The following is a 27,621-nucleotide window of genomic DNA, read 5'->3' on the forward strand; positions in this document are numbered from 1 at the left end:
TATGAAAATCATTAGAGCTCTACAGTAAGTTTAGCTTATAACCCAAATCTCTCCGTTTCTATACCAGGGAAACCCCCCCTCCCTCCCCATTGCAGTTCGAGCCAGATAATTGATACGATCCCTAATGTTGACACGCTAAATGTTTTATAACAACAGAGGGGAGAGAATCTGTTTATCTAAAACCACATTTGGAGTGACATAAGACTATCACTTTTTTGGTTAAATACCAGAAAGAATATCAATTCTTTGGCTGATATCAATCTAACCAGATCCATTCAGACTGACAAGTTGCGTTTCAGTGGCTTGGGGAAGAGAAGGGGGGTGTGTGTGTGGGTAGGGGGGGGGGGGGGGGGGGGTGTTTCCTTCCCTAGATCAGCAACTGTTAACTCAATATTGGTATTTATTTCCATTTTGGCAGGGGGAGGAACAAAACCTTCAGCTACGGAGCAAACTTGTCTGGAACCCAAGTGAGATTTGGGGGTCTGACGGCCGCCTCGCACGTGACAGCTGGGTGCGGAGCTGGGCTGCCTGCTGGCTCTGGGAGAAAGTTGCACGAACGTTTTTCTTGTCGGCTTCCATCTGCAAAGCCAGATTTGAAGAAAAAACTTGCGTCGGGCTGCACAACTCAGGCTTCAAACAACAAACCCAGCCAGCTCTTCTTCTTCTTCTTTAGGCTGACGGTTGGACTTGGTGAGTTTTGCGGTCTTTTCCAGTCTTTGTGATTCTATGGCTGCAGCATTCTATGATTCCTGTAGCAGTGAGGCTTATTTGCATCGAAGTCCCAACTCAAGTGTTGAAGCTTTCAAAGCAGGCGGAGATTCAGTGTAATCCTGTCTGTTTCAGCAGCGCTAAAGCCTTAAAATCTCTGTGTTTTTTTGGACCTGACAGCCTCCAACAAGCCCAACCTTCTAATTACAGCCGCTCTGCTCCGTTCCCTCTGCCATCTGTGGAGCCCCATCTAACCTCATCATTTCAGCCTGCCTTTACTCAGCACAGCCTTTCAAGGGGTCACGGCTCCTTGCCCTGACCCCACACAGCACCGTGCTCAGCATTTCCCCGGCTCCCAGAGCTAACATGATCCCTGGACAGGTGCTGAGCTACATGAACGGCTTGTGGGCTGGCAGGAGGAAAAACAAACTGGGATTAGAGTTAACACAACTCTCCCATCACTGACAGCAAAGTCATTTACCGAAGCTTAAGGGGAGTTAATTTCTCCTGAAGGAAAAGACATGAATGAAGAAAAGCAGACTTTGAGAAGGAAAACAGCTGAGCGGTAAAACAGGTGGGTGGGATTAGGGCAGAGAAGCTGGAGGCAAAGGTCTGGGCTCCACATCAGCCCTCTGCCAGGCAAAGGAACGTGAGCACTCAGCACCCAAAAAGAGTGGGTAAAAGCAGTGGCACAAAGCTGCGCTTCCTCCCCACGCACCCCAGGCTGGTCTATGTGGTGCCTCCAATGCAACATGAGCTCTCCTTTCTCTCTCTCCCAGCACCGCACAGTCAAGAGCTCTCCCCTCTCCTCAGCTGCTGTTTTCCCACAGATCCTCAGGAATACAATCACAACCTTTACGCTCCCTCTATGTATGGGCCAAACCAGCAGCGCACAATAGAGCTGCAGACCTGAACCCCCAGAGCAGCTCTGTGGCACACACAGGAAAGCTTGCAGGGGCTCACAGCCCTCAGCTCACGCAGGGGCAATATTCAGAGATGAACTCAAGCTAATCCTGCAGCAACAACACCCCCAAGAGCCCCCGCGTGGCGGCGGGTGCACTGGGACTAATAACGATACATATCAGCATGGAGAAGTTGGGCGCCGTCATCCTCCTTCAGAAAATAAACAGCTAAATGTCACTCACTGTCCAAGTGCTATCAGCACAGACGCTGTTGTCAATAAATCAGAAGTATCTAGGAACAGCTTGAACAACTTTTATTATTCTTTCTTTTTTAAAGTGCTTAAAACGTAAATAACAAGCTCTCTTTATAAACATTAGTTGCAAACTATTAAAACATGAAACACACAAGAACCCACCTCCCGCATACACAAAGTACAGGGAAATCAACAACTCCAAAACCCCCAACGCTGAGCTCTCCCATTTTGGGGTGGTTTTTTCACCCTACGTTTATGACACAGAACGCAGCTGTTCCTTCATAGACAAGGCATATGGCTGGGTCTACACCATGCTCCGGCATCCACATCCCTTCAGGTTTGTTCCAGTTTAAGGATATACCTCAGCTGCTCTTCTGCCCCATCATTTTGGGACAGAAAAGGCAGCAAAGACAAAAATAAACCACTTGGCCAGAGTTCCTTAACAGCAAGAAACCCAGTTGTGGGTTGACAACAAAAAGCAGAGCAGATGACAGCGGCAGCGCCCTGCAGGAAACCCATCAAACAGTCTGAACGTGGAAAGAGAAGGACAGCTCAGGGTGCGAGAGGCAAAAGACACGATTATTGCTGTGGCTGTGTTTCAAATGGAACCATCCAAAGCCGCCGCTGGCCCAGGCAGCTTCCTTCACATCTGTCTGTCTGCTCATTCAGCACAGAGCAGCATCAGTGCTGCTCGCCTCCCTTTAGAAGATATTCACAGCCCTGTGAGCCGCAGGTGGCAGAAGGAAGCACGTATTGCTGAAGGGGCCCTGACACGGCCCTCTGGAGCTCTGAGATCAACTTGAATATATATATATATAAAGTGCAGAACATTCAAGCTTTGGGAGAAGAGGCAGAGCTGCCTAAGGCAGAGAGGGGCGTACGGAGGCAGTTAGATGCAATGGAAGAGGAGGAGGAGAGGCGGGGAGGAGGTGTAGTGAGCTAAAAGCACTGGCACTTGTGTGGGGGGGAGCACCTGCAATGCCTGTCACTGATGGGAGAAACCCAAGGAAGCAGCTGATTGTCAGGCAGCAACAAGCCAGGATGGCCACTGCGGGACTCACTTCTACCCCAGAAATTGAAGTCTTTGCATCTGAGACATACAGAGGGAGGAGGAACATAAAGATGCAGGTAGAGAGGTGCAAAACCCCAAATAGCTCCCTATTAGGGACAAGCACACGTAGGAACTAATGGCTCATGGCTGCTATCTTCCAGAGTAACACATCCTCCTGTTAATATGACAGTCTGCAAGCTAGACGTGACCAAATATTGTCACTGGCAGAGATGCCAAGTCTCCTTTTAAGCTGATACCTCTTACTTCTGTCAGCCTCAGGCTTTGAGTGTGACACAATACTGCCTTAATCCAGCTGCATCTGGTCTTCTAATACCTGCCACACCTTCCCTCATTATCACCTCCTCTATCTACATCTGCTACTTGATGGGGCTGTCCACGCAGCACAAGCTGCCCATAGGGATGGGAAGGCTCTGCTGACTGCTTTAATACAGACTCACCTGGTTCAAATTAGCAGGCAAGCAGAACAGAGAGCCGGCCAAGCTGCATTACAGTCAGCTGAGAACTGGATTTCAGAGCCTTTTCTCATAGGGAACTGCCATTGTTCTATTGTAAAAGGCACAATTTTTCAGTCATGGCATATGCTGAAGTAAGGAAAGAGAAAAGAACACAAAGGTCAAAACAAATCCAATAACTTTTGGATATCTGCAGCAGGGAGAAGAGGCCCTACATGCTGAGACAGCTTAAGTCCCACATCAGCTGATCCTCTGCCTGCACTGGGCACTTTCTAGCCAAAATACTGACACAAGAAGAGGTTTCTATGCCCTTCCCCAGCACCTCCAAACCAAAAGCTGTGCTGTACTGCAATGTAGCTGGGAGCACCGCTCACCAATCCCACACCAACACCGTCTATTACATCAAGCAACACAGAGGCCTTCATACAGTCACTCCAAGTTAGCAAGAAGCATTCGACTCCCGAGGGAGTTGGCCTAGCATTCCTAGGGGTGGGCCCAGAGACATGATACTGGCGTGGAGGTGTGATACAAATCTAGCTGTTCTGGCACTAATACTGGCTTGAAAGTGATCCGCGTTGATTACTGGATTGCTAGCTTTCACAGAATGTGGTTTGCATGTGTTTGGTGGATGTCTGACCTAACGGGACATCATGCATAGAGGTGGCTGGGCAGCCAGACATCCTTTGCACACTAGCTTCGGTCCATATGGCGTTTTCCTGTTGCATTGAGAATGACAACATAAAGTCAATGATAGGGGGCTGCCAGTGGAAAGCAATTCCTGCAGATGCAGAAAAGGAGTGTAATACTGATCAGAAAATCCAGCTGTGGTTTCTGCATACAGGAATATCCCAGGCACACTGGTACCAGCCCGCCCGGTGATGGGTTGGGTGCTGTGCAAGACCTCCTGCAGCACTGATGATGCACAAACCATTACTGGCCCTCCTCTGCGAGTTCAGTTTGGGACTGGATCTCTAAGGCAGCATCACAACCCTGCATGCAGAGAAGGAACCAGCACAGCTCACAGTCAGGCAGTGATGTTGGCTTGAGTCTTTGCAGCCTCTGACTGCAGCACTGTGGCTTTGTCTACTGCCTCTTACTGCACCAGGTACTGACACAAAGAGGAGCCAGCTGTTCAGATTGAGCCTTCCTTTGTGGGTACAACATATGGGGCAGGAAGGGAAGGAGGCATCCAGCAGCAGCCCCTTCCCCAGCTGCCCTGCTGAGCAGACTTACTAGACAACAACATGCTGGTAGACTCTTACTGAGCTAGGCATCCCCAGTTCTGTCAGCCAGTTTAATGCTGTCCATCAGCCAGAGCACACCACTTCAGAGAAGAGCCTGTGGAAGAGTGTAGGCAGAAGAGCAGCAGGATGAAGACAAGGGCAATCTGCCTGGTTTCCAGCTCTCAAATGTTCATGGACCACTTAAAGCACTGGTAGGATGAATGCCTGAGAAGATGCCACTTGGTTATGACAGGAAGCTCAGGAAGCATCTGCCTCCTGAGAAAGGCTCTGCTCCTCCCCATAGGGTGAATGACAGCCCACCACCCTACAGCTCCCTGGAGCCAGAGCTGGGATAAACTTAGCTTGGGAAGGAGCAGATAACCATTCCTGCTAAACTCTGCGAACAGAAGCCACTGGAGAAGCCCTCTTTAAGAGGAGGGGGGAGTGCAGGGATGTTTGCAGCGTGTTTACTGGAAGTGCCTTAGGCAAGTGATCCTGGTCTCTGCCCGGAGGTTACTTGGTCTTGGTCTCCCCCAGCGGGATCTGGAGGAGTGTGGGAGACTGCTCCATGATGCGCACCAGCAGCTGGTCAATGTAATTCTCCAGTTCTTGGATGTGCTCCTCCTTCTTACTCAGCTCCTTCTCTCTCTGCAGTAGGAGCTGGATGAGTTCATCATGGGTCAAGTGATAATACTTGGCTGACTGGTCCAACGTGGTGGGATCCTGCGGCAGAAACCAAGGGGAACATTCAGCAAGTTGAAAGAAAAGCACTGCTCCCTTTACTCCCTTTAGCATTTGCAAGGTGCAGCAATACACCAAAGTATTCGGTGTTTACTACATCTGTCACCTCCAAATCCTACCTGATAAGCCTGGAACAATCCTGCATTACAAAGCAGCAACTGTCCAGACATCTGCCCACTGCAGCCTGGATGTACTCCATGGAGCTAGAAGGGACCACGGAGCCCTCCCACAAAGCAGATTAATCAACAGGGTTTCCCCAAAGACTATTTCATCAAACCTCAACAAATGAAAGCTAAAGGCACAGAGACAACAGAACCCACCAGCCTGCCATAACAAGACCTTCCATTAGCTGCTTCCCCACTCCTCCATCATGGAGGACAGGGAGAGAGTGGAATTAAGAGCCAAAAAATCCCTCAGGATGAAAGCCCTCGGGGAGTCTGGTCACCCTATGGCAAGACCCCATCCCACATCCTCCAACACCATTTTTCTCCATCTCCAACCCCACAAGCAGGTGAGAAGCCAGCCCTCACCCCCAGCACACGGCTCCTACCTTTACCTTCTTTGGGTCTGTTTTCTCCAGGTGTGATGAGGGGGCCACAGGCTGAACGCTGCCCGTGGTGACCGTCTTCAGCTTCTCCAGGCCGTTGCTCAATGCTGTGCTCAGACTGGATTTGTTCTGCTGCTGCTTCTCACTGGAGACCTCCTGCACCACAGCACTGATGGGTTTCACCGGGTGAGGACTGAGGAGGACAAGGTTGGATAATTAATGCCCTGCCAAGCAGGGAGCAACTGGCTGTCCCTATGGCTTTTAGGGGTCTGGGACTCACTTATTGAATTCAGTCAGCTTCACACAGTTAAATTGTGTTTGTATTGCTCAAAGCCTGACTTCTCCAGAGAGAGAACAGTCAATGCCTTGCAGTGCTCCATGGCACTGTTACCAGCCAGAGATGTGATCTGCACGATTACAATACCTCAGCCAAGCATGTGTCCAAGGGGCTCAAAAGCCCCATGCTCATGCTGTGCTGCTCAAGCCACTCCTGAGTGCTGTGGGTCAAAACTCCTGGCTGCCAGGAGTTGGCATAGCCAGGGGAAATTTAACTCAGATCCAAAGGAATCAGGGGCTGCTACAGCCACTGCCCAGTGGCCATATCTTTGGTCATCCATATTCCTTGGGTTTTGCGTCACACTTCGTCCAGAAGACTGAATCAAGTGTTTGCTTTTCAGCATGATGGAAAGAGAAGTGACCTGATGCTACCTTCCTGCAAGACCCGCAAGCTGCACTTGGATAGAAAGACCTTAAAATGCACCTAGGACCTCCATGAAGCAGCAGGCACCCTGTGAAGGCTTCTCATGCCAAACCTCTGTAGGGGGGAAGGGGGTGTTGTGCCCACAGGAGCTCAGCTCTGAAGAAAAAGAAAGGCAAGCACAGCCTCTATTAACACACACGGACTTCAGAAATCCATGGAAGGAAGAGCACTCACAGTTGATGCATGAGCTGCCAGCCAGGCTGACAGACCCCTCTCAAGCCCAGCTTGTGCTGTAACCACATCTGCACTGTAATGCAGTTCCTAAAGCAGAGCAGTGGCTCTCAGCCCCAACTCTGAGCTGACAGGTGTGGCTGGACAGAGGTAGCAGCACTGCATACGGCATCAGCTGGATGGCCCAAGTCCCCAGGGCTGGTGTGCTTGTGCCTTGCTAGCAGTGACAGGTGAGGATGTGTGACCTCCCCATCATGCTGACAGGGAGAAGTTCTCTTCATATCTAAAGCAGTCTTCAACCACAATGATGCCTCCCCTGCCTCCCTTCTCAGAGAGTCCAGCAGTGACACCAACCAGCTCTAACACCCCGTATAAGAGGTGTCCAGGTGCACAGACAAAGCCCAGATGGATCCGCTGAGACATCGGACCTCCCTCCATCCACCGGCTGATGGATGCCAACTTGAAAGCAGAATCAGTCGCTCACACCAACAGACTGCTCAGTCCACCACTGCGCCAAGTGACCATAGATCTATGAAGAAAATTCATGCCTTTGGGATGAAACATCTCCAGATGAGGGAGACACAGCCCTGGCATTTCTTCCAGCCATCTCCTGAGCACACCTTGCTGCATCATAGCATTGCTCCCAGCGATGCTCCCAAGGTCACTGCTGAGTGCAGGAAAAATCAGGGTGGAATTTCCCTACAGCACCATAGGAATTAAGTCTTTTTATCTTCCTATTAAAATGCTTCTCACAGAAAGCAAGGCAACAAAGGACAAATGCAAGGCACATGCAGCACACAGCAAGTGGGGGCCAGCCCTGCTTGTAGAAAGGCCTTACAGAAGGAAAGGGGACAAATGAAGTGGGAGCAGCAGCTCCTCTCCCTAATCTATTTCTGAATGTGGCAAACCACTCTCTGAGCACCGAGCTCTCCACAAAAACTACATTCAGATTGCAAAGACTGACACACGATTTCACCCGAAACCAAGAACAAAGACAATTCTGCTGCCCTCTCGCTGCATACCAGCGATGCTCCCAACCCTGTCACATAAACCCACCACAGTTTATCACACAACAGCTCCGCCTTTATCTGATGGAGGATAACAACACTTCTGTCCCAGCCAAACCTTTAAGCCTGCTCTAGGTTTGAAGCCTTCCTTTTTTCCTTCCACTTCTCTGATGCCAAATCTTTTTCTACATGTCACTGACTGTTCTAGTAGGAGATGCATCTAAGTGCCACCATGGGGACCAAAAAAATGGCCCTTCCACATTGTTTCTCTGCCCCCGTGACAATTAGTGGCATCTCCCCAAGAGGTTCAGGTTGGATATTAGGAAAAATATCTTCTCCAAAAGAGCAGTCAGGCACTGGCACAGCTGCCCAGGGGTTCACCATCCCTGGAGGTGCTCAGAACCAAGGAGATGTGGCACTGAGGGACGTGTTCAATGGGCACGGTGGGATGATTTGGGGTTGGGACGTGGGATCTTAGAGATCTCCTCCAACCTTAGGGATCCTACAATTTCATGACTCAGCACCTTCCGCAGATAAAACAGTAACTCTTCTAAGATTCTTGAATCCCAGCAGCACGTATCCGAAGCATCCACGTTTACACAGGCAGAGGAACCAGAGCAGAGATGTCCCAAGACTTCTCGGACGTGTAGCAAGACAAAGGCCAGCACTGACATGATGATCAGCTCTTTAGACCCAAGCCCACTTCTTTCCCACAAGCCGGACAGACCTTGGGTAGATGCACAGCCCAAAAGTTGGCGTGGAGGTGACAGGCTGACAGTTGGATGCGGTCATGCTAAAGGTCTCTTCCAACCTTTAATGATTCTATGACTCTACTGACAGAGAATCCTGGGATTACACTTTGCTCGTTGCCTAAATTTACCCTTTGGAATAACAGGACACTTCTCTTTCCATGAAACATTAACAAAGATCTGGCTATCTGCAGATTTTGACCAAGGTGATCTGCCAGAGAATGAATAACCCAGTTCAGAAGGATTTAAAAACCCGACTCAATAAAAGGAATCAGAGCACACAGAGCCACCACACGCCATGCCCTTAACACTGCATCTTTGCTTCACTGCGTTCCTACAGCAAAAGACAGACCTGGGAGGAAGAAATAAACCCTTCCTTCTTCTGACACACCATCACAGCGTGTCCTTCTCATCACCCTGGAAGTGAAATCCCCAGGGCATCTTGGCAGAAGGGAATGGAGAATGGCGTTTTGACACCGCCTTGTTGAAACTATGGGGTTTTATCTTTGGCTACAGAGATTTTAGTACCTGGTTTTTAGTACCTGGTGGTTGTTGGAAAAAAAAAAAGAAGAAACCAAAGCTGAATTAATGAAAAGGGAAGGGGAATAGCTGTGCACATGCCACGAGGGGACTCATGAGAGCATTAACAGCTGGAAGCTCTCCTGGCAGCCATGGAAGAGGCACCTATTTTGCAAGCACAGGGAAGATGACGCAGCCAAAATTCGCACTGGATGCAATTTTGTTGCTGCTGGATTTTCCCTGGGGCAGATCTTGGACGTGTCAAACCTTTTGCCCTCGTTTAGAGCAAAGAGGGGACACCAGTGGTTGTTCCCCACCATGATCCAAGAGAGCCAAGGCTTCCAGACTCTCAGGGAGCACAGTTACCATTCAGCATGGGAAGGTGAGGAAAGGACCTTCAGCACTGTGCAGAGCATCCTCCTCAGAACCAGCACAGCCAGAGCTGAGGTCCCTGATCAGAGCAGAAGGGAGACAGGGTTAAGCCTCTACCAAATACACACCCTTCACACCTTCCCCGGAGAGCTCACCTGGTCGTCTGCTGGAAAAAGGGCTTCTCAGCTGGCTGTGTCTCCCTGGGCAAAACCACGAGTGCTGAAGCTTGTGTGTCACCGGACTGCGGCAAAGGGCAGGGCTGGGCTGCGGCATGGCTGGTCGCGGCAGGGGAGGGGAAATCAAACTGCTCGGGGTTAGTCACAGCCACAGGGAAAGGGGTGGAGAAGGCCAAGGGCTGGCTGTCATGCAGGGAAGGATTGCCTAGCGGGTCTCTGAGGGGGTTAGTGGGCTGGATGCCTTGCTGAATAGCTTCCCCATGGAGCTGGGGGGAGCTGAAGCCCTGAGCGAACCGTTCAGGCAGCCCAGCCTCGATGGGAAAGGCATCTGCTGGCTCTTCCACAAAGGGATTTGTGGGGGCAATAGGGCTGACAGCCAGAGCAAAGGGATTGCCCGGGCTCACAGCATCCTGCTCACTCCTCTCCTCTGTTCTATTTGGCTTCCAGAATTCCACCTTCTTGAAGTCTATCCCTGTGGGCAGCTGGCCCTGCTCTGTCTGATGGGGACAGCCCACCGCCGGACCCTCACCCTGGTCCTGTTCTGGCGCTAACCTGTGCGAGCGGCTCAACGCCTCCTGCTCCTCCAACGCTGTCCAGAAGGTCTCAGGTAGGCCTGAGTCTGTCCTGGAGGACAGGTCTGCTGCTGACACATGGAGCTTCTCAGGGCACGGCTCCTGCCCTGGGGCTATGGATGGCTCTGCGCTGAGGCTGAGCTGTGACACAGGAGACAAAGCTGGCTGACTCAAGCTCCCCGCAGCACCCGACAGGGTGAGCTCATCCACAGAGAACCTGGAGGGGCAGGTCTCAAAGTGTTCGGCTGCATCCATCCCATTCATCTCCAGTGGCTCTTCCCCCAAGGAGGTGTCCCCTCTGGCCTCCACATCGGCAGTATCCTCATGCACAGCTGTGCTAGGCGCTGGGGCAGCCGTGTCACCACTCGGATGGCTACGTGGTTTCTCCAGGCCCTCCTCACCTTCCTGCTGCTCCTCCCCACCTCGCTGCCTTGCCGTTGGGTCACTAATGTCCACACTGTCCCCTCTGCCGCACGCAGTCGTGAACCACCGCGGAGGTTTGGGAGGTGGCATGACCTCCTCCTTCCCTTGCACACCCGTCCATGGAGAAAGGACAGCATCAGAGCCCGTCTTGACATGGCCCTCACCAGCCTCCAGCCGCATGCTGGCCTGCAGCCGGTACACTGAGCTTCTGATGTCAAACATCTCCCCGCCATCATCCTGCAGCTCCTTCCCCATGTCAGAGGCCGCAGGGAAGCGCCCTGCAGCCATGTCCTGCAGCACCCGTGGGGGCACGGCAGCCACGTTGCTGCCCAGTATTGTTTCTGATGTGTTTTCAGAGCTGAAGGTGCTTTGGGGAAGGACATGAGGAGTGCTTTTCGTTTCAAAGGTGCCCTGGCTGTGGAAGGATCGCTGCCCAAATGCGCTCCCCTGGCCAATGCTCTGGGTGCTCTCGGAGGGATCGGGCTCAGTTTCAGTGGCAATGGTCATCCAGCCATTCTCCCCTACACTCGACGTTTCCTCCTCGTTACTGTCCTGTTCTTCCTCGGCACAATTATCAGCACTCAGCAGGGTGGAAGCCTCCTTTTCCCCTGGATTTCCAGATGACAGTGAGGCAGCCCAAACCATCGGTGTGCTGCTCTTCCTCCTCCTCGCCGCCGACCCTGCAGACACGGGGCTCAGCACATCCTCTATCACAGTCGCTTCCTGGGTCGTGCTCACCAGGTTTGCCCCAACATCCAAACCAGAGAAATTCGTCCAAGACCGCAGAGCTGGGGGCATTTCGCTGCTGATTTGCGACTCGGCCTTTTCAAAGCCCTTGGTCTCTTCCTCAGGATCTGGCTCGGCTGACCGTTCCGTGGGGCTGGCGGCATCAGGATCATCGATGAAAGCCATGCCCTCCGCTGCCACCGAGGCAAAGAAGTCTTCCTTCTTTGGGTCTGGTCTGAGCCTGCTGGTGGCAAAGGCATCAAAGGTCTCATCCCACTCTGAGAGGGGAGGAGGAGAGGCGGCGGGTTCCTCATCCGGAGGAGGAGGGTCTGCATGGGACGGAGGAGTGGTTTCGGGCACGGGGACACCAACGCTTTTGTCTGGAGATTCTCTCTCCGGATCTTTAAGTCTTAGGGAGGCAGAGGGACTGCAATCCTCAGAGGAACACAAGCTCCCAGCGACCTCTGTTGAAGTATGCGGCTCAGACGGGAAACTAGAGAAAAAGTGAGTAGGTGAAGGAGAATTTAGTACCTGGTCAGCGAGGAGATCCTCAAAGAAGGGATTGCTCTGCAGGGAGTTGAGAAATGGGTTGGTAGGGGACAAGCATCTGGGCTGACTGTCTCCGGTAGCAGCAGGGAGGTTAGGGCTCAGCATGCGAGCAAGATGGGCTACAGCAGCAGCAGGGAACCGGGCAGGGGAGCAGGGAGGAAAATGAGAAGGAGCATCTGAGCTGGTTTCTACCTGAGGAGACACTTCCAGGCTGTGGAGGGAAGACAAAACAGTCCTCCTGGTTAATGCTGTGACAGTGCTGTAAGCATACACCACACACACCACAAACGCTTCGGTTCAAAGCAATGCAATGATGCAATGATCCAGTACATACCCGTCTCTCTTGTTAGGCAGAGCAATGATTATGGAGTCAATGCATGGAAAGGGCATGCACTACAAAAAGGAAAGGGCAGCCCTTCTCCAACTGTCCTCCAAATTTCCCCTTCTGCCTTAGCAAGCCCTAAGCTTCAGGAGTCTGAGGTTTCTCCACCTCCTGCAGCCCAGAGACTTGGTTCAGTTCTATGAGTTTCCCTGCACATAAGGAGCAGCTGGGGTAAGAACACCCATGAGAGAGCCTTCCTCCCCAGCCCACCCCAGTGTCACACCACGTGCTGGGCTTATCAGCATGGCAGCACCATCCAAAGCCCTCGCATGACCCAAGAAGGGAGGGATTCAACATCACTCTGGATATCAGTCCCCTCCTGCAGATGTCTCCTCACCTCGCCCCAGCCTGGGCTGCTGGTTCTTTGCTGCTTTAACAGGAGGGACTGCATTTACCTGTCCTTCTTTCAGGACCTCTTCTGTAGTGCACGTTGCCAGGGCAGGGCTGGCCATCTTACCATAGAATAACCAGGTTGGAATGGACCCACAATGACCACCAACCCTGGCTCCACACAGCACCACCCAAACCTTGTGGCTGAGAGCAGTATCCCAGTGATCCCTGAGCTCCAGCCATGTCCACCATCCTCTGGGTCAGACCCTTTCCCTAACACCCAGCTCCAGCACAAGCATTCCCCACCCCGACCTCCTCCCCATGACTTAACCCTGCCAGTTTTGCATCACGCTTCAGAGAGACCCCACTTCAGCTTGGAGAAATGCAGACACCGATATGCCCAGTGCTGGCTGATCAAAGCTGAGCCCAGAACAAATAAAGCAATTGCTTTGCCAGCACACGTAGGGCATGAGCAGCCCCCAGGCTCCAGCCTGCTTGACCCAAGTTGGAAGGGATCACAGACAGCACCAGAAGATCGTAGCCAACAGCAAAGCTGCTTGGACTATTTTTGTTCATTATTATGGATGGTTTTGTCACAAAAAGATCTTTAAAATGTTATAAAGCACAAAAATGCCACCTTGAGGCAAACATTAACAATCACCATCATTCACCTACAGCTGTCAGTTTTGTGCTCGGAGAGCATTTGAAGGACATTTACCTGTTGGTATGCAACAAACCAACTCCAGCCTGCACCCTTTCCATCCTTCCTATGACACTCACAGTGATTTCAGGAGCTGCTGTCCCAGCCTAGGAGTTCAAGTTATGAAGAACACAAACAGGAGACCTTGAGGTGATGCTGGCCAGCACACACTCCTGACCTACCCCTGTTTGCTCCTTGCTCAAGCTCACATTAATGGTTCAGTCCAGATTAAGAACCCTCCTCCATCATTCTGCTTAAAGCAGCGTTTAGAAAGAGCAACCCAAGGCTGATCCAAACAGCTCTGCTGGCTTCTAGCATTAGGTGGCCACAGAGCATTAATCAGCTTCAGACTTCTAATGAGTGCTTGCCGCTAACGACCTTGACAGCTGCCAGAAGTCTGGCTGGAGAGATTCCTACCCCAGCCCACCAGATCCCCACCTGCACAGATGGAGGAGGAGCTCCACAGTCTCTCCAAGCCCATGCTGGGCCCATGGGTGCATGGGGACGTCCCATTTGGCAGCCCTGGATGTCAGCACCCAGCAAAGCAGGCTGTGCTCTGCCTGGGGGGAATAAGTGGGGTGAGCATCCATCTCTGGCTGGAGGAAGCAAAGCAGAAGGGACACAACCTCTGGATGTGGTACAGGAGAACCGCAGCACCTCCGTGTTGGCAGTGATACCATCCTGCAAGGTGCCGGGCTGAAGGCACAAAAGCAGAGTTCACGTCCCTCTTTATTTTAATCACCTGGCTTGCTTCTCTTTTCTCTCTCACCAACCGCACTGTCACCACTTACCCTTATCCTCAGGGGGAGCATCCCCTCCTGTTTAGCAGCCCTGCCCTCCCCCCACAAACCCACCCCCCTCAAATCCCACTGCTTCATCCCAGCGGGGATGCTCAGCAAAGGGGCTGAGGATGTTGTGCTCCTCTAGAGGGAAACCTCCGTTCGGATGGAAGATCTCTGCTGCAATGAAATGCTGACTCACCCTCCTCCTCCTCCCAGATCCCTGCACGCGGCTCCGCCAGCCAAAATAAATAGCGTGTACCTTCCTGCCCTCATTTATTTTGCTGGCAGCGCTTCACAGGAGCATTTTAACCTCCCAGCAGAACGACGACGATGGAAAGTCGCCTGGAAACAGCCCGTTTGATGCAGGAGGATCAAATCCGTAACACACCGAGGTGAAGAGATGGGGCTCAGATGGAAAATCCCCCCCCCCGGGCCTTAGGAGAGGTGGGTGGGTGGGCATCAGGCCAGGATTTCCAGGGATAATTTGGGAAGCTGACGTATGGTCTCGCCTGGGGGACTTCAGCATGGCAGGATTTATGCAGAAAGGGGCTGGGAAGAGATCAGTGTGCAATTCAGGACACGTTTGTATGAGGTAGGAGCCTGGAAGGGCCTGGAGGTGATATGCAAATGGAGCTCTTCAATAGGAAATGCACAGGTCGGGTTCACTTATCCCAGCAGGAACCACATTGTTTTTCATCTGTCCTCACCTCCCTCGTGCACGCAGCTGCCCCTCATCCTGAACAAGATATGGACAGGTCCTTCTTTATGAGGATTTGCCTTCCAAACCATAGAAATAACAATAACTAAAAGAAGCCAGGATGGATGGAACCAGGCCCTGATCTGGTATTAAAACGTGGAGGTTGGTGGCCCTGCCTGTGGTGGAGGATTTGGAGCTTCATGATCCTTGAGGTCCCTTCCGACCCAATCCATTCTGTGACTCTGTGTGTGAAGCAGTGATAGGATGTGGGTAGCAGATGCAACGAGTGGGCACAGATGCAGTAAGAGCCACCCTTTACCCTTGCAAGAGCAACCCCAATGGCTCCCAAGATGGATGTTAGTTTTCAGCCTCACTGTTGGCCACACAGGACCAGCAACAACCACAGCAGGCAACGGTTTTATGTTTTTCTGCCCTGAAAGCAGTGACAGAAGGAAAAGCCTTTAGCCTCAGAAGGGCTTTAACCTGCAAACAGGCTCTTTTTTACCTCCTGCCAAGCATGAGATGCAGCCCCGTTTTATCATCCCAATTCATGCCGCAGGAAGCGGGACCTGCGGAGCTCTGATAACATTGTAGGAAAGCCTGAAAATATGGAAAGCGATTGTTTTCGCCCCAGGCCTTGCCTCAAATAAGCCTGCTGAGCTTCTTCCTTGCATACAACCCTTGACCAAGCCACCTGAAGCACAACAAACCCTGATGAGCCTTTCATTCAGGTCTCTGAGAGCAGACAGCGTCCGCCTCCCGCTCCCACCATGAATTCAGAGCTGCTCTGCAAAGCAAAGGTTAATCCATCCTCAGAGCCAGAAGTTATGCGGGTAAATGAGTAGCAGCCTTGCTTCTCCTCCAGATGATAAGCAGATAAGAGCTGCTGGCTTTTCAGCAGCACGCTTGGGAGGGAATATGCATTTGATTATTGAAATACGGGTTTCAGCCATTGAGATGTAATCAATCTCTCAACAGCTTCGAGTTGAATCGGTCTGGGAGGTCTCCCAGTGTAAGGAAGGAGAATGAAGGAAAAGAAGTGGGAATTCTTTACGATCGGAATGAGAGATGACGTTGCAATCGCTGGTTTTGAACAAGCTCAAGATCCACAAGATACTAAAAATCACAGAATCCCATAGAATTGAATGATCAAGATCCGGAAAGAGGAACTAAAGGGCACCCACCTCCCAGCCTGGGCCGAGAGCTGAACCAACAGCTTCTGCAGTGCTGCCCAAAGGGGCTCATCCACTGCCACCCCAAATCCCACAGCGCTGGGGCTTAATGCTCCCCATTAGAGACTTCTCCTGATGTCTCATTTCAGCCTCCCTCGCTACACTTCCAGCTCATTACTGCCCATCTGAGTGCAATTAAAGCCCATTCAGATGCTTACAAAGATCCTGCAAGGATCCCCTGGGAATCTCTTCCTTCCAGAATGTATTGTTTCAAAGGGAATCCTATCCTGAGGATCAAAACTCACCGCTGGTGGCTCATCCAAGCTTCTCCTTACAAAGCAGGAGAACTGTATGGAGGAGACAAGCCTGCAAAGAGGCATCCAAAAAGCAGAGCCAAAGCAAACCTGGGGTACTCGATGTCTCTGAAACTTTGTGGGTGAAGACAGTGATCTGTTGGCTCACATCTGAGTGCTTCACAAGCAGCTGAGCTCACACACAGATCCCGTTAGGTAGAAGAAGCCTGAAGGACCTCTTCATTAGAGAAGGATCGGACTGAATGAAAATCCTTCTGCTTAATAAATTAGGTTAAAGTCAGCCCAGATTAGGAGATCCCTATAATAAAACAACCTGCTGGATCCAGGCAGACTGCTGGCTCTTTCAGCCTCGTGTTCTCCCACTCTGAGCAACAAGAACCCTGCACTGTGCTCTCAGTGAGGGCCTGGATCCCGGCACAGCCCATTCCCATTGCACACCAAGGCACGTGGAGCTGCACCCCTGCACAGGAACACACCACCCCTTCACCAGCTGTGGTTAAGGAGGATGAGCAGAGCAGGTTTGGGAGGATCCAGGAAGAAGCACCCTCCCCTTTACAAGGGCAGGGTTGAGGAGGCATTTGCCTCACTCTCATCTCATCCGGACAGCACTGCGCAGAGGCCGGGCAGCTGGAGAACAGCTGGATGCCCACAGCCCCATTTCACTGACCTGGGTTTCTGAGGGGAGTCTTTGGGCTCCTTGGAACCAAACCAGCCACCAGCCTTGCTCCTGTCATCTCCCGCTGCTGCAGGGCCATGCGAGGCTCCGGTTCTCTCTCCCTGGCCCCTGCTCCCAGCATCGCTCTTGTGGAAGAGCCCGCCCTTGGATTTCTTCTCTTCCTTCCTCATTTCCTCGGCTTGCTTCTCCTTCGTCACCTCTGCAGAGAAGACCATCGGTGTCGCCACCTGGGTCGGCTTGTTCTCCAGGCGGCTATTTTCTTCCATCCTGGCTCTGCCCAGGTGGTTGCTGAGGGTCACGGCTTTGGTGGACACCTTGAGCTCTTCCTGCAGGACCAAGCTGGGAGGAGAGGGAATGAACCTCAGCTCATCCCTTTGCTGCGTCCTCTCCGAGCTACCAGCTCCCCAGGGCACCTCATGGGGGTCGGTGTGGATCGGGATGAAGCCAAAACCCTCCTCTGGCCTTTTGGGGACGGGCAGTGGTGCAGAGCCCTGTGGGGTGGGCACGGGGCTCCTCGGGGTGGGCTCATCACTGTACACGTGGCTCCCATTGATGCAGAGGGACGAGCGGGACACAGGATCCGTCTTTGGCTTCAGACTGTGGATTGCTTTTGGCTCCAGGACAGGGCTGACCTGGGAGACATCGTCACTGAATGCTCTCTTGTGGGTCAGCTTCGGAGAAGGTAAAAAGTCCTTCACTGCAGGGAGGAAGCACAAGGTTGGGTGAGGCCAACCGTGTAACAGGCACAGCAAGCTTAATCTACTAAAAAACACTGATGAGAGCTGCAGAATTACACCAGCTTTCCCCCTCCCAGGCTCTACTCAGCTTTAATTAATTTAATAGGGAGATAAAGCACAGGTCATAAAGCACATGGCTCTACGAGCCATACGTCTCCCAAGGCACATCACCTCCCTCCAGAGGATCCAGAGAGCAGTCTTTGTAAGGTGACAAACCACTGTTAGAGAGGGTCTGAGGGCTATAATGAATGCAGGGATCTGGACAAGAGAACCTGAGAATCACAGACAGGCCCTGGGGCTGCTGTGTGTGGTGCAGTAAGGAAGGCCTGTGCTCGCTCCTCCTTCTTCTCGCTCCTGCTGAGGGTTCAGCAGATCCCAGTGCTCTGTACCCTGGGAATCCCACCCCATCTGGGAATTGGCAGCCACCAGCCAATTAAACCATGTAATGATAGATTTTGTTTTCAAGGGACGGCGAGAATTAATTCCCGACAAGAGCCTTTTTTGTTTGCAAATCATCGCTCTGCCAAAGCCAGGAGCTGGGATTGCTTTAATCACCAGCAAACGGTCACTGCTCCAGCTCTGCCCCGAGCCGGAGGCGGCTCATTAGGCACAAGAAGCACAACGACCTGCTCTTTGCCACCTGCTTTTGTGGGGCAGAGGAGAAACAGCCCCAAGTTACCCCTACACCCCATGGTGGCGCAAAGCAGCCAAGCAGGGCTGTCTGCACGCGGACTTGGCATTCAAAGCCAAACCTTGGATATTCTTCCCCCCGTTCTTGGCAGACAGGCAAAGCTCATTGGGTTCACGTAGGACGCTGCCTCTTGGGTAAGCAATTAGTTAAGAGATTTGCAGGAAAGCCCCCATAGCCCCTTCAAAACAAGAAAGGTCAAACAGGTGGGATTAACACCACCATCCTCTTACCAGAGCGCTCCGTGGACAGACTGCTGTGTCTGCTGGGGGACCTGGTTACCTCGGGGCCGCTGGTGGCCATGCCCAGGCTGGCTGATGAGATGGTGCTGTCGGATCCCAGCGAGGTGTTGGACTGCGTTAGGGACGACTTGCGCAGCTTGTTCTTCAGGAAGAAGCCCTTCACTTTGGACTTCTTGCCGCCGACGTCGTAATCGTCCTCCATGTCGAGCGCACCCATGCTGCTGGGGATGATGGCAGAGGCCGACTCCAGGTCGTACTTCTTCTTGCCCTTCATCTTGTCCTTCAGCTTGCCAAAGGGTGACCGTGGCTTGTCCTTCATGGACAGGTCGAACATGCTGGCCGTCAGGTTGTTGCGTGTGAATTGGATGCTCACCTGGATCTCACCACGTTCCTTCTCCTTCTTGCCTGGCTTGGAGTGCAGCTTGTGCCACCTGAAGACAGAGAAAAGACGAGGAGAGGGCTCTCCATCAGTGCTTTGTGATGGGGTTTGCAATATTTAAGAGCTGGTGAGCCAGAATCCATCCTCTCATGTCAGAGTCTGCACTGTCACGGCGAAGGAGCTCAACGGTTGGATATTAGGAAATATTTCAGGTTAAATATTGGAAACAATTTCTTCTCAGGCATTGGAACAGCCTACCCAGGGAGGTGGAGGAGTCACCATCCCTGGAGGTGTGGATAAGTGGCACACAGGGACATAGTTGGTGGGCATAGCGGGGATGGACTGATGATTGGACCTGATGAACTTGGAGGTCTTTTCCAACCCTAATGACTCTATGATGTTCATTAAAACAACTGTTCCAGTCGTCAGTGATGGCGGAGGACCATAGAATCACACAACGGTTGGGTTGGAAAGGACCCCGAAGCCCCACAGCTCCACCCCTAACATGGACTGGGTACCCCCACCAGATCAGAGCCCCATCCATAACTAGGGATGGGACATCCACAACTCAAAAGACACCCAGACACGGAGCAGTCCTATGGGACAGCAGAGGGCTGTTGCCTGTTGATGGCTGAAACAAACGGTGCAAACAAAAGCAAGAGACACCCGGAGGAACTCACTTCTGCATTCCACTTCCCCAATTCCCCTCAGTACCGGGTTCAGAAGGGGCAGCACAACGCTGGGCCGCAAGGGAAGCATTTCTTCCTGAAACAACCGCCACACACCACAGACCCAGCAGCCTTCCCCTTCCCCTCCCAGGGCAGGATGAGCTCCCTGGGGCCCCAGATAACAGCAGTGTGTGCTTTATCAGCAAGCAGCACAACGACACGAAGACCCATTTGGTCTAAGCCAAGATTTCCTCCCAGAATGTCAGAGCAGAGCAGGGTGAGGCAGCTCCAACAGCCCCATCACCCAGCATGGCTATTTGCAGCAGTAACAGGAGCAGGAAGGCATCAATAGAGGCGCTCTAATAATTTCCAACCCATTTCCCAACAACGAAAAATCCCTGACGTGTTTTAGGCTGTTAAAAGAGTTTGCTTAGAAGAGCAAAGTCACCAGAAAGGAAAAAACAAGGGGAGGAAAATGTGAAGCGTTGCAGGTGGGTGTAACCCTACTGAAATCATCGGGGCGAGGAGGAAATCCAAACCACGTCCTCAATTCCCCATTCAGGAACCACTAAGGAGAGCCCATGACTTTTCTGGGCACAGACTTTAATGCCCAATGAAGCTCTTCCCGTTGCTCATTCTGTCCAACCCCATAAATGGGGAACAATTCTCAGTACCCAAGTGTTAGGCTTGAAAAATCACAGAATGGATTGGGTTGGAAGGGACCTCAAGGATTACCCGGTTCCAGGAAGGCAGGAGGATAAGGAAAAAGCAGATTCGTGGCTGACTCTTGGAATGGAAGAAAAACCTCATGAGCAGGTCTCGTATCTGACATCATCACCCCATGGGGTAAATAGAGAGGGAGAACTTGGGATGGGTTAACATAGGGAAAGGCTTCTGAGGATGATGAGATGTAAAACCTCGTCCTCAGCTCACACGGACACGCTGGCAGCATCCCCCATTTCTTACACTGCAGTCATTACAATTAATTTGGCTGCTCGGTAATGATGCCTACAAATGAACGAGCCCTAAACCTGCTCTGCTTCTAAAAGTGTCCATTCCAGAACAACCTCTGGCCTGGCTGGCACCAGATAAAGGAACTGTGTGGGGTTCCCAGCACCCAACGGGTTGGGACTGCACCCCAAAAGAGGCAGATGTGCTATTTTTAGGCAGGGCTCAAAGTTGAGAGCACAAGATGAGTGCTTGGGTGGATCACATCCCTCCATTAATTTAAATCAATTCCAGAGGAGGGGATGCAAATGCAACCAGAGCAGGATCTGGATGGGTTTAAAGAAGAACACAAACTCCTGATGTGCTTGTTTTGGCTCTTATGCCCACCCCAAAAGAGGGATTACATCGAATCACTATGGTTGGAAAAGACCTCTAAGATTTGGGGAGGGGAGAAGGAGTTGTGGGTGCTCTGACCCTGGAGGGGCTCAAGGCCAGGCTGGGCTTTGGGCACCAGGTCCATGGGAGGTGTCCCTGCCCATGGTTGGAATTGGATGGGCTTTAAGGTCCCCAACCCAACCCATGCTGTGATTCTACGTTGAGGGGCAGCTGAGGGAGCTGGGATGGCTCAGTCTGGGGAAGAGGAGGCTCAGAGGAGACCTCAGTGCTCCATGGAAGGAGGTGATGGCCTCATTCCTGCACGAGGGGAGGAACAGGTTGGGTATCAAGAAACATCTCCTGTCCAAAAGAGTGGTCAGGCACTGGCACAGCTGCACAGGAGAGCTGGGGTCACCATCCCTAAAGGTGTTCCAGAACCGTGGGGATGTGGCACTGAGGGTCAGTGTGCACACTGAGATGGGTTGGGGATCTCAGAGGTCTTCTCCAACCTGAATGATTCTATGTGAAATTAAAACGGGTACCCCAGTACTATGGGGGCACCCAGCCCCTGTGCCATGCATGGGAGGAGACAGCAGCCTGTCCAGCACGTTGCCAAGGGAGGAAACCACAAACACAGATGCTCCATAAAGGGGAAGCAGTCGGGGCCCCGCCGGGCTCTCAGGAAGCCAAACAAGCAAACTCCAACCACCCATCAGCACTGCCTGTGTGCTCATCTGGGTCCCCAGCTCCCATCCAGCACCGCTAAAACCCCTTCCTTGTGCAAAGGCTGCGCTCCCCTCCCACTCACCTCCACCAAGAGACAGGGAGAGCTGCCAAAAGGCAGCAGTTGCACGGTGCTATTTTCTGCTGCTGCTGCTGCTGAGATGGATGGGAGCGGAGCACAAAGCGCTGCCGTGGCTCGAGGCCCCCTCAGGGCAGGCGTTTCCCCCCATCTGCTGTCAGAAAGTGCTGAGCAAAGGGAAAAGAAACACCCTGGGGTGGAAATGGGAGCGGAGGAGACAAGCAGTAGGACGTGGAGCTGACCCCTAATGCAAAAGCAAAGCTGGTTGTGAAGGGGAGATCCCACAGGGCTCCACATCTCCTGTCCCTTCTGCATCCCCGTCCTGTGATCCCACCAGCACCAAAACCACGCGCTGAGCCGAAGCCCCCAACCCATCGCTGTCCCCTTTGGGTACCTCCAGCAACGCCTTCCCAGTTTCAATCCCAGACTGGTCCCAGTGCTTGGCTAGCAGCAGGATGCACAGAGCTTCCTGGGGTACCGGAGCCACTCAGCAAGGCACACCTTTAAGGATGCACCCTGGGGTTCACCTGGAACGAAGCAGGAGTGTTCCTGCCAGAGCTGCAGCGCGAAGGAAGGGACAGCCAAAGCCTCTCATTTACTGCTGAATCACCCTGCAACAAGCTCAGCGCTGCTAATGAGAGGTCTTTAATTAGTGACGGCTTCAATAGAGAGCCAGGGACGGGCAGGTAAGGAAGAGGAAACCCAGGGAAACCCCAAACATCTGCAGAAAAAGACACCATTGGGGCGACAAGGGGAACGTCGTGGGCGCAAAGGAAGCTCCGTATCGAGAAGAGAAGCAAAGGGTGGAAAACAGCACAGCCCCTGGGCTCACAGTCCGACCTCATGTTTTGATGCAGCTTCTTCCCCCACCCGGTGCCGGGAAGCTTTTCTGCTGCGTCGGTTCCTTTGGTGTTGGTTTTGGACGGGCAGCTCTGCACAGCGATCCCTGCGAGCTGCTCAAAGCACAGCTGGAAAATAAACATGGGCTGAAGGAAGGAAGGGAACTCAGGAGGTTGAATTCAGCCTGACAAACAGTCCTCTAAATGATGGCCTCAAAGCTGCCCCTCCAGCCCTGTGTCAGTGGGCACAGGGTGGCATGGAGGGGACAAAAGCAGGCGCAGGGCTGGAGAAGAGCACAACCATGGGCAACTTCACTGCAAATCAATTCAAAGAGATGAGAGGTTTTCCCCTCTCCCCCATCAGAATCACAGAGTCACTGAGGTTGGAGAAGACCTCTAAGATCACTGAGCCCAAACACCAACCATGCCCAGTAACCACATCCCTCAGTCCTACATCGACCCTAGGAAGAGGACGGGTAGGGAGATTCAAGGAGCTGTAAAATGAAGCATGAAACATTTATGAATGAAGAGGAGAGAATAACAGCAGGAGACAGCAGAGCCCTCATTAACTGCTTACGCTCCAGAGCTCCCAGGGTTTGCAAATCCAAGCAGTAAATGAGCCAAAAAGCCACCGTGCCCACGATCACCCTAAGCCCTGACCTGTTCTGCCAGCCTCAAATGCATAAAGAAAAGGAGAAAATAAGGCCCAGCTCGGTGGGATTGCAAAGCATGGGTGATGGCACAGGGCTGCTCAGCAGGTTTCCCATCTCAAGGCACCCCAGGCTCAGGAACTGAGGGAGCCACCCACGCAGAAGGAAATTCCAACCCCACATCCCTGCTGCAAAGTCTTGATGGAGAAAGCCAACCCTCATGGTTGCTTGCATGTATCTGTAGACTCCAACAAGACGTGGGGAACAACAAGAGACACCAGCAAGTGTTTTAAGGCTGCCTTCACTCATCAGAAATGTGCGTGGAAAGGATTCGAGGTCATTCTGGACTCCTCTTGCCAAGAAAACCCCATGCAATGGTGGTACACAGACCACAACCCACACCAGCAGAGCAGCTGGCAATGGTGACCAAGAAGGTTTATGGTGTTTTCGGGGCCTTCTATGGGTTTTTCCTTCAGCTGCAAAGGGAAAAAACCACTGCTGGAGGAATGGAGAGCTCTACAGATGAGGGCAAAGCGGAGGAAGGAGAATGAGTTTGCAGCTCTTTGGTTACCAAGGGATGGAAGGTCCTCGGGAGGGTCACCAAGAGTCCAGAGCCAACATGCCAGTCTTCACCCAGGTTGGGGGCTCAAATTGCACAAATATCTTAAACAAACAAACAAACAACTTGAGCTTGGAAAGAGCTCGATCCCCAGTGCCTGCAGCTCTAACACTGCTACGTGGTCAGCAGGGCCGGGCGTGGGGATGGAGGTGGGCAAAGGACAGCCAGCCCAGCACACAACAGGGCAAAGAAGCCCCTGAATTTGCTGGGGAAATGGCAGGGTCACCATCCCTGCAGGTGTTCCAGAACCACGGGGACGTGGCACTGAGGGACGCAATCAGTGGGTATGGTGGGGTGGGTTGGGGTTGGACTTGGGGATCTTAGAGGTCTTCTCCAACCTTCATGGTCCCCTGACTCTGAATCCAATCAGGGTGAGATGGAGCAGCCTGGGGAGCACCCCAACCCAAGCAGTGGGGCACAAACCCCCTCCCTTCCATCGCCCTGAGGCATTTCAACACATCACAGCACTTCCTGCACTGGCCAAGTGGCCACACACCGAGATGCAGCAATCCCTCAGAGAACCAAAACAAGATTTCATCACAGCCTGACGCATCTGAGGAGATCCCGTTACTCTCAGCCATCCCGAGACCCCACTAACACATTTCTCACCTCTCAGAACCTCTTTTCAAGGCCAGAACCTACAGCTGGGGAAGGACGGACAGACAGAGATGGAGCCTTGGTGTGGATGTGGGGACTGTCCCTTGCCCCCCAAGTGGGGTGGCTGTAAGGTCCCCATCTGGGCAGCACGCAGGACCATGGACAGAGGTGCTGGACCCCAGGAGGTCTCCTCCATCACCCCAAGGTCATCCCAGATTGAGAGCAAGGTCCAACCTGGGCTCGAGGGCTTCGACACAAGATGTTGGCACCCAGAGGAAAGGTTTTGCAGTGAGGACGCGTGCCCCTGGCTCAGGCTGCTTCCAATGGGGACATTTCCACAGGGGATATGTGTACCAGGGATAGGGGCAGGCACAGAGACAGGGCCGGAGGGGATCTGTTAGTCCTAAACATGAACACAAGTGACAAAACCCAACTACTCCCCTTGGAGAGCATCCCAACCTGCAGGCACCCACCAGCCAAAAAATCCACGCCACCACGGCCAACGCAGGGAAAGCTCAACAGGGTTAAAACCACAGCTTAAAACTAAAAGCACTGCAAGTCACGGCTGCTGCCGCATTGCCAACCCAAAGCTTTCCAGCTTGGGATAAGCCCAAGGATACCCAAAAAAGGCCACGAGACACCCAAAAACGCCACGAGAGCCCTCTTGGGTGAAACCAAGAGCTGACTTTTCCCCTCCCAGCCAAACATGTTGCCATTCAGCTGATAAACGCCGTCGGACGCACCCAGCCTCGCTCTGTGACACGGGGCCAAGTTGGACGGCACATTTTCCACTGAGCTGATAAAAAAAAAAACAGGAGAAAAAAGAGCTGCTGACAAAGTTTCCACCCGACAGAAATCAGCAGTGAAACGAGAGCAAGGTCACCACGCTGACAACCAAGGCCTGCTTTGTTGCTTCTTCTATTTTTGTGTTGTTTTTTTTTTCCCTTTCTCTTTTTCTTGGAGGCTTCATGCCTCCAAGCAAGGGATACAGATGGGGCCCTACAAGCAAAGCCTGGCCGCAGGGAGCCACGGTGCTGCTCTGCATTAAAGCAGAACTGAAGACCCGGAGCTCGTTTTTCAGCCAGGGTTAATAGAAATCAAAGCGCAATTAATGCCGAGGAGAACAGCCAGGTGGCTGCCCCTGGGATCTGTCCCCTCCATTCCCATTGCGGGGCTGGGGAGGAGCGGGTTGCAGTTGTTGGGAAGAAGTCAGAGGAAAGCACACAATCCACAAACCCATGGCACAGCATTAAGGCACGACACAGCCCAGGGGCCATTTTTTGGGGTACAGAGGGCCCCCCTATTCTCTGCCCTATTCTCTGTGACACTCTTATTGGGGCACACAAGGACCCCATGACACCCTATGCCCTGTGATACGTTTCTGGGACCATGCATGGACCCTATAACACCTCCATCCAACCACTCCCCGCTCCATGGGACACACAGCCTTCGTGACACCCTTAGGAAGGCCCACATGAACCCTGTGACACCCCCCTCCTTTTTGGGGCACACGAGGACTCTGTGATGTCGTATTCCTTGTCAGGTCTTTCTGGGACCACGCGTGGACCCTGTGACCCCTCATCTCCCTTCCTGGAGCTCAGACGGACTCAATGACACTCAGTCTTTCCTAATTCCCTTCCCGGTGGCACGAAGAGACCTCACATGGACCCAATGACATCCTACTCCCTATGACACCCAATGGGGCTCTCTATGGACCCTGTGACACCCCATCTCCTCTCTGGGACACACAAGGACTGCATGACACCGTACTCCCTATGACGCCCTTCTGGGCCATGCACGGCCCCTCTGACACCCCAACTCCTACAAATGCCTTTTTGGGGCACGATGAGGCCCCATGGAACACTACTCTGTTACACCCTGATGGGGCCATACATGGACTCCATAACAACCCATCTCCTACAGTTCCTCTCTTGGGGTATGAAGAGACCTCGTGACATCTTGCTCCTTATGACACCCTTAGGAGGGCCCAAGTGGACCCCACAACACCCCCATCTCCTTTTTGGGGCACAAAAGGACCTCACGATGCCATATTCCCTGTGATACCCATTTGGGACCACACACGGACCTGTGACACCCCACCTCCTACAAATGCCCTTTTTTTGGGCCCAGGCAGATCCCATTACATCCCATCTCCTGCAACCCCCTCCTTGGGGCATGAAGAGACCCCATGACACCCCGTTCCCTATGACACCCTTATGAGGGCCCACATGGACCCCACGACACCCCGTTATCCTTCCTGAGCCACATAAAGACTCCATAATACCCCATTTCCCCGTGATACCCAACAAAACCCCCCATCTCTCACTGCACTGAACCCTACAGAACATCACAGAACCACGAAGCAGATCCTAAATACCTCCAACCCTTTCCTGGGGGGTCCACACGACACATTATTCCCTATGACACACATAGGACAACCTTACAGACCCCAAAGCAGCCCATCTCCCTTCCGGGGCACACAATGACACATGACTCTATGACACCCCCCACCCCAATACCCTCTTGGGGTCCCATAAGGGGCCCCTTTACGGCTCATAGACCCAACCAACTCACCGCTCCTCGGCCGCCCGGCCCTGCAGCCCCTCAGCCCGCAGCGGTACCCGGGCCATGCCCAGGAAGCGATCCATGCCCACCAGGGCGCGGTGCATGACGGTGAGCAGCAGATCGACCTCGGCTCCGGCTTCGGTGTGCGGCAGCTCGAAGGCGCATTCCTCCTTCCATTCGGGGCAGCCGCCGCTCTTCTCTGCCACCGAGGTGCAATACTTCTCTCGGCCCAGCTGGATGATGGTGTACGCGTCGCTGCTGCCCGCTTTGCCCCCAACGCCGCCGCCGCCCTTACAGCGCAACCCGCGGGCCCGCACCACCGTCACCTGCACGTGGGTGGGCAGCCAGGCCGGGGGGCCATCGGCGGGCAGCGCGGCGGCGCGGAGCAGCGCCATGACCGAGGAGGGGGAGGGGAGGGCGGCCGAACCGGACCGGACCGGGCCGAACCTCAACCCGCACCGCTGCGCTGCCGCAGCCGGGACGCAACGCGACCGCCGCCCGCCCCGCCCGGCGGCAAGACACGCCCCCTCCACAAA

General features: G+C 53.0%; 1 protein-coding gene across 4 annotated transcripts; it reads right to left on the reverse strand.

Annotated features, from left to right (window-relative positions):
- Positions 1-477: 477 nt before the first annotated feature.
- RAB11FIP5 (RAB11 family interacting protein 5) lies at positions 478-27,603 on the reverse strand. Of its 4 annotated transcripts, none has more exons than XM_072334970.1 (6): positions 27,095-27,603; positions 18,635-19,074; positions 16,968-17,673; positions 9,633-11,867; positions 5,903-6,092; positions 478-5,334 (listed from the first exon to the last, which is right to left on the reverse strand). In XM_072334970.1, the coding sequence occupies exons 1-6, from the start codon at positions 27,478-27,480 to the stop codon at positions 5,125-5,127; spliced, it is 4,167 nt and encodes a 1,388-aa protein (XP_072191071.1). In that variant the 5' UTR covers positions 27,481-27,603; the 3' UTR covers positions 478-5,124. The 4 variants fall into 4 exon arrangements, with proteins under 4 accessions (XP_072191071.1, XP_072191072.1, XP_072191074.1 ...); XM_072334971.1 differs by having other exon boundaries at positions 479-5,334; positions 5,909-6,092; XM_072334972.1 differs by having other exon boundaries at positions 480-5,334; positions 10,206-11,867.
- Positions 27,604-27,621: the final 18 nt, after the last annotated feature.

Source organism: Excalfactoria chinensis, chromosome 4 (genome assembly GCF_039878825.1).
Source record: "Excalfactoria chinensis isolate bCotChi1 chromosome 4, bCotChi1.hap2, whole genome shotgun sequence".
Taxonomy (NCBI): Eukaryota; Metazoa; Chordata; class Aves; order Galliformes; family Phasianidae; genus Excalfactoria; species Excalfactoria chinensis.

Coding starts and splice junctions, on each gene's coding strand:
- RAB11FIP5 (XM_072334970.1), bottom strand. CDS start 27,480: ATGGCGCTGCTCCGCGCCGCCGCGCTGCCCGCCGATGGCCCCCCGGCC. Junction 6,093..9,632: donor TTTTTCCAGCAGACGACCAG/GTGAGCTCTCCG, acceptor TGTCCTCCTCAG/TCCTCACCCGGTGAAACCCA. Junction 5,335..5,902: donor CAGACCCAAAGAAGGTAAAG/GTAGGAGCCGTG, acceptor TTTCTGCCGCAG/GATCCCACCACGTTGGACCA.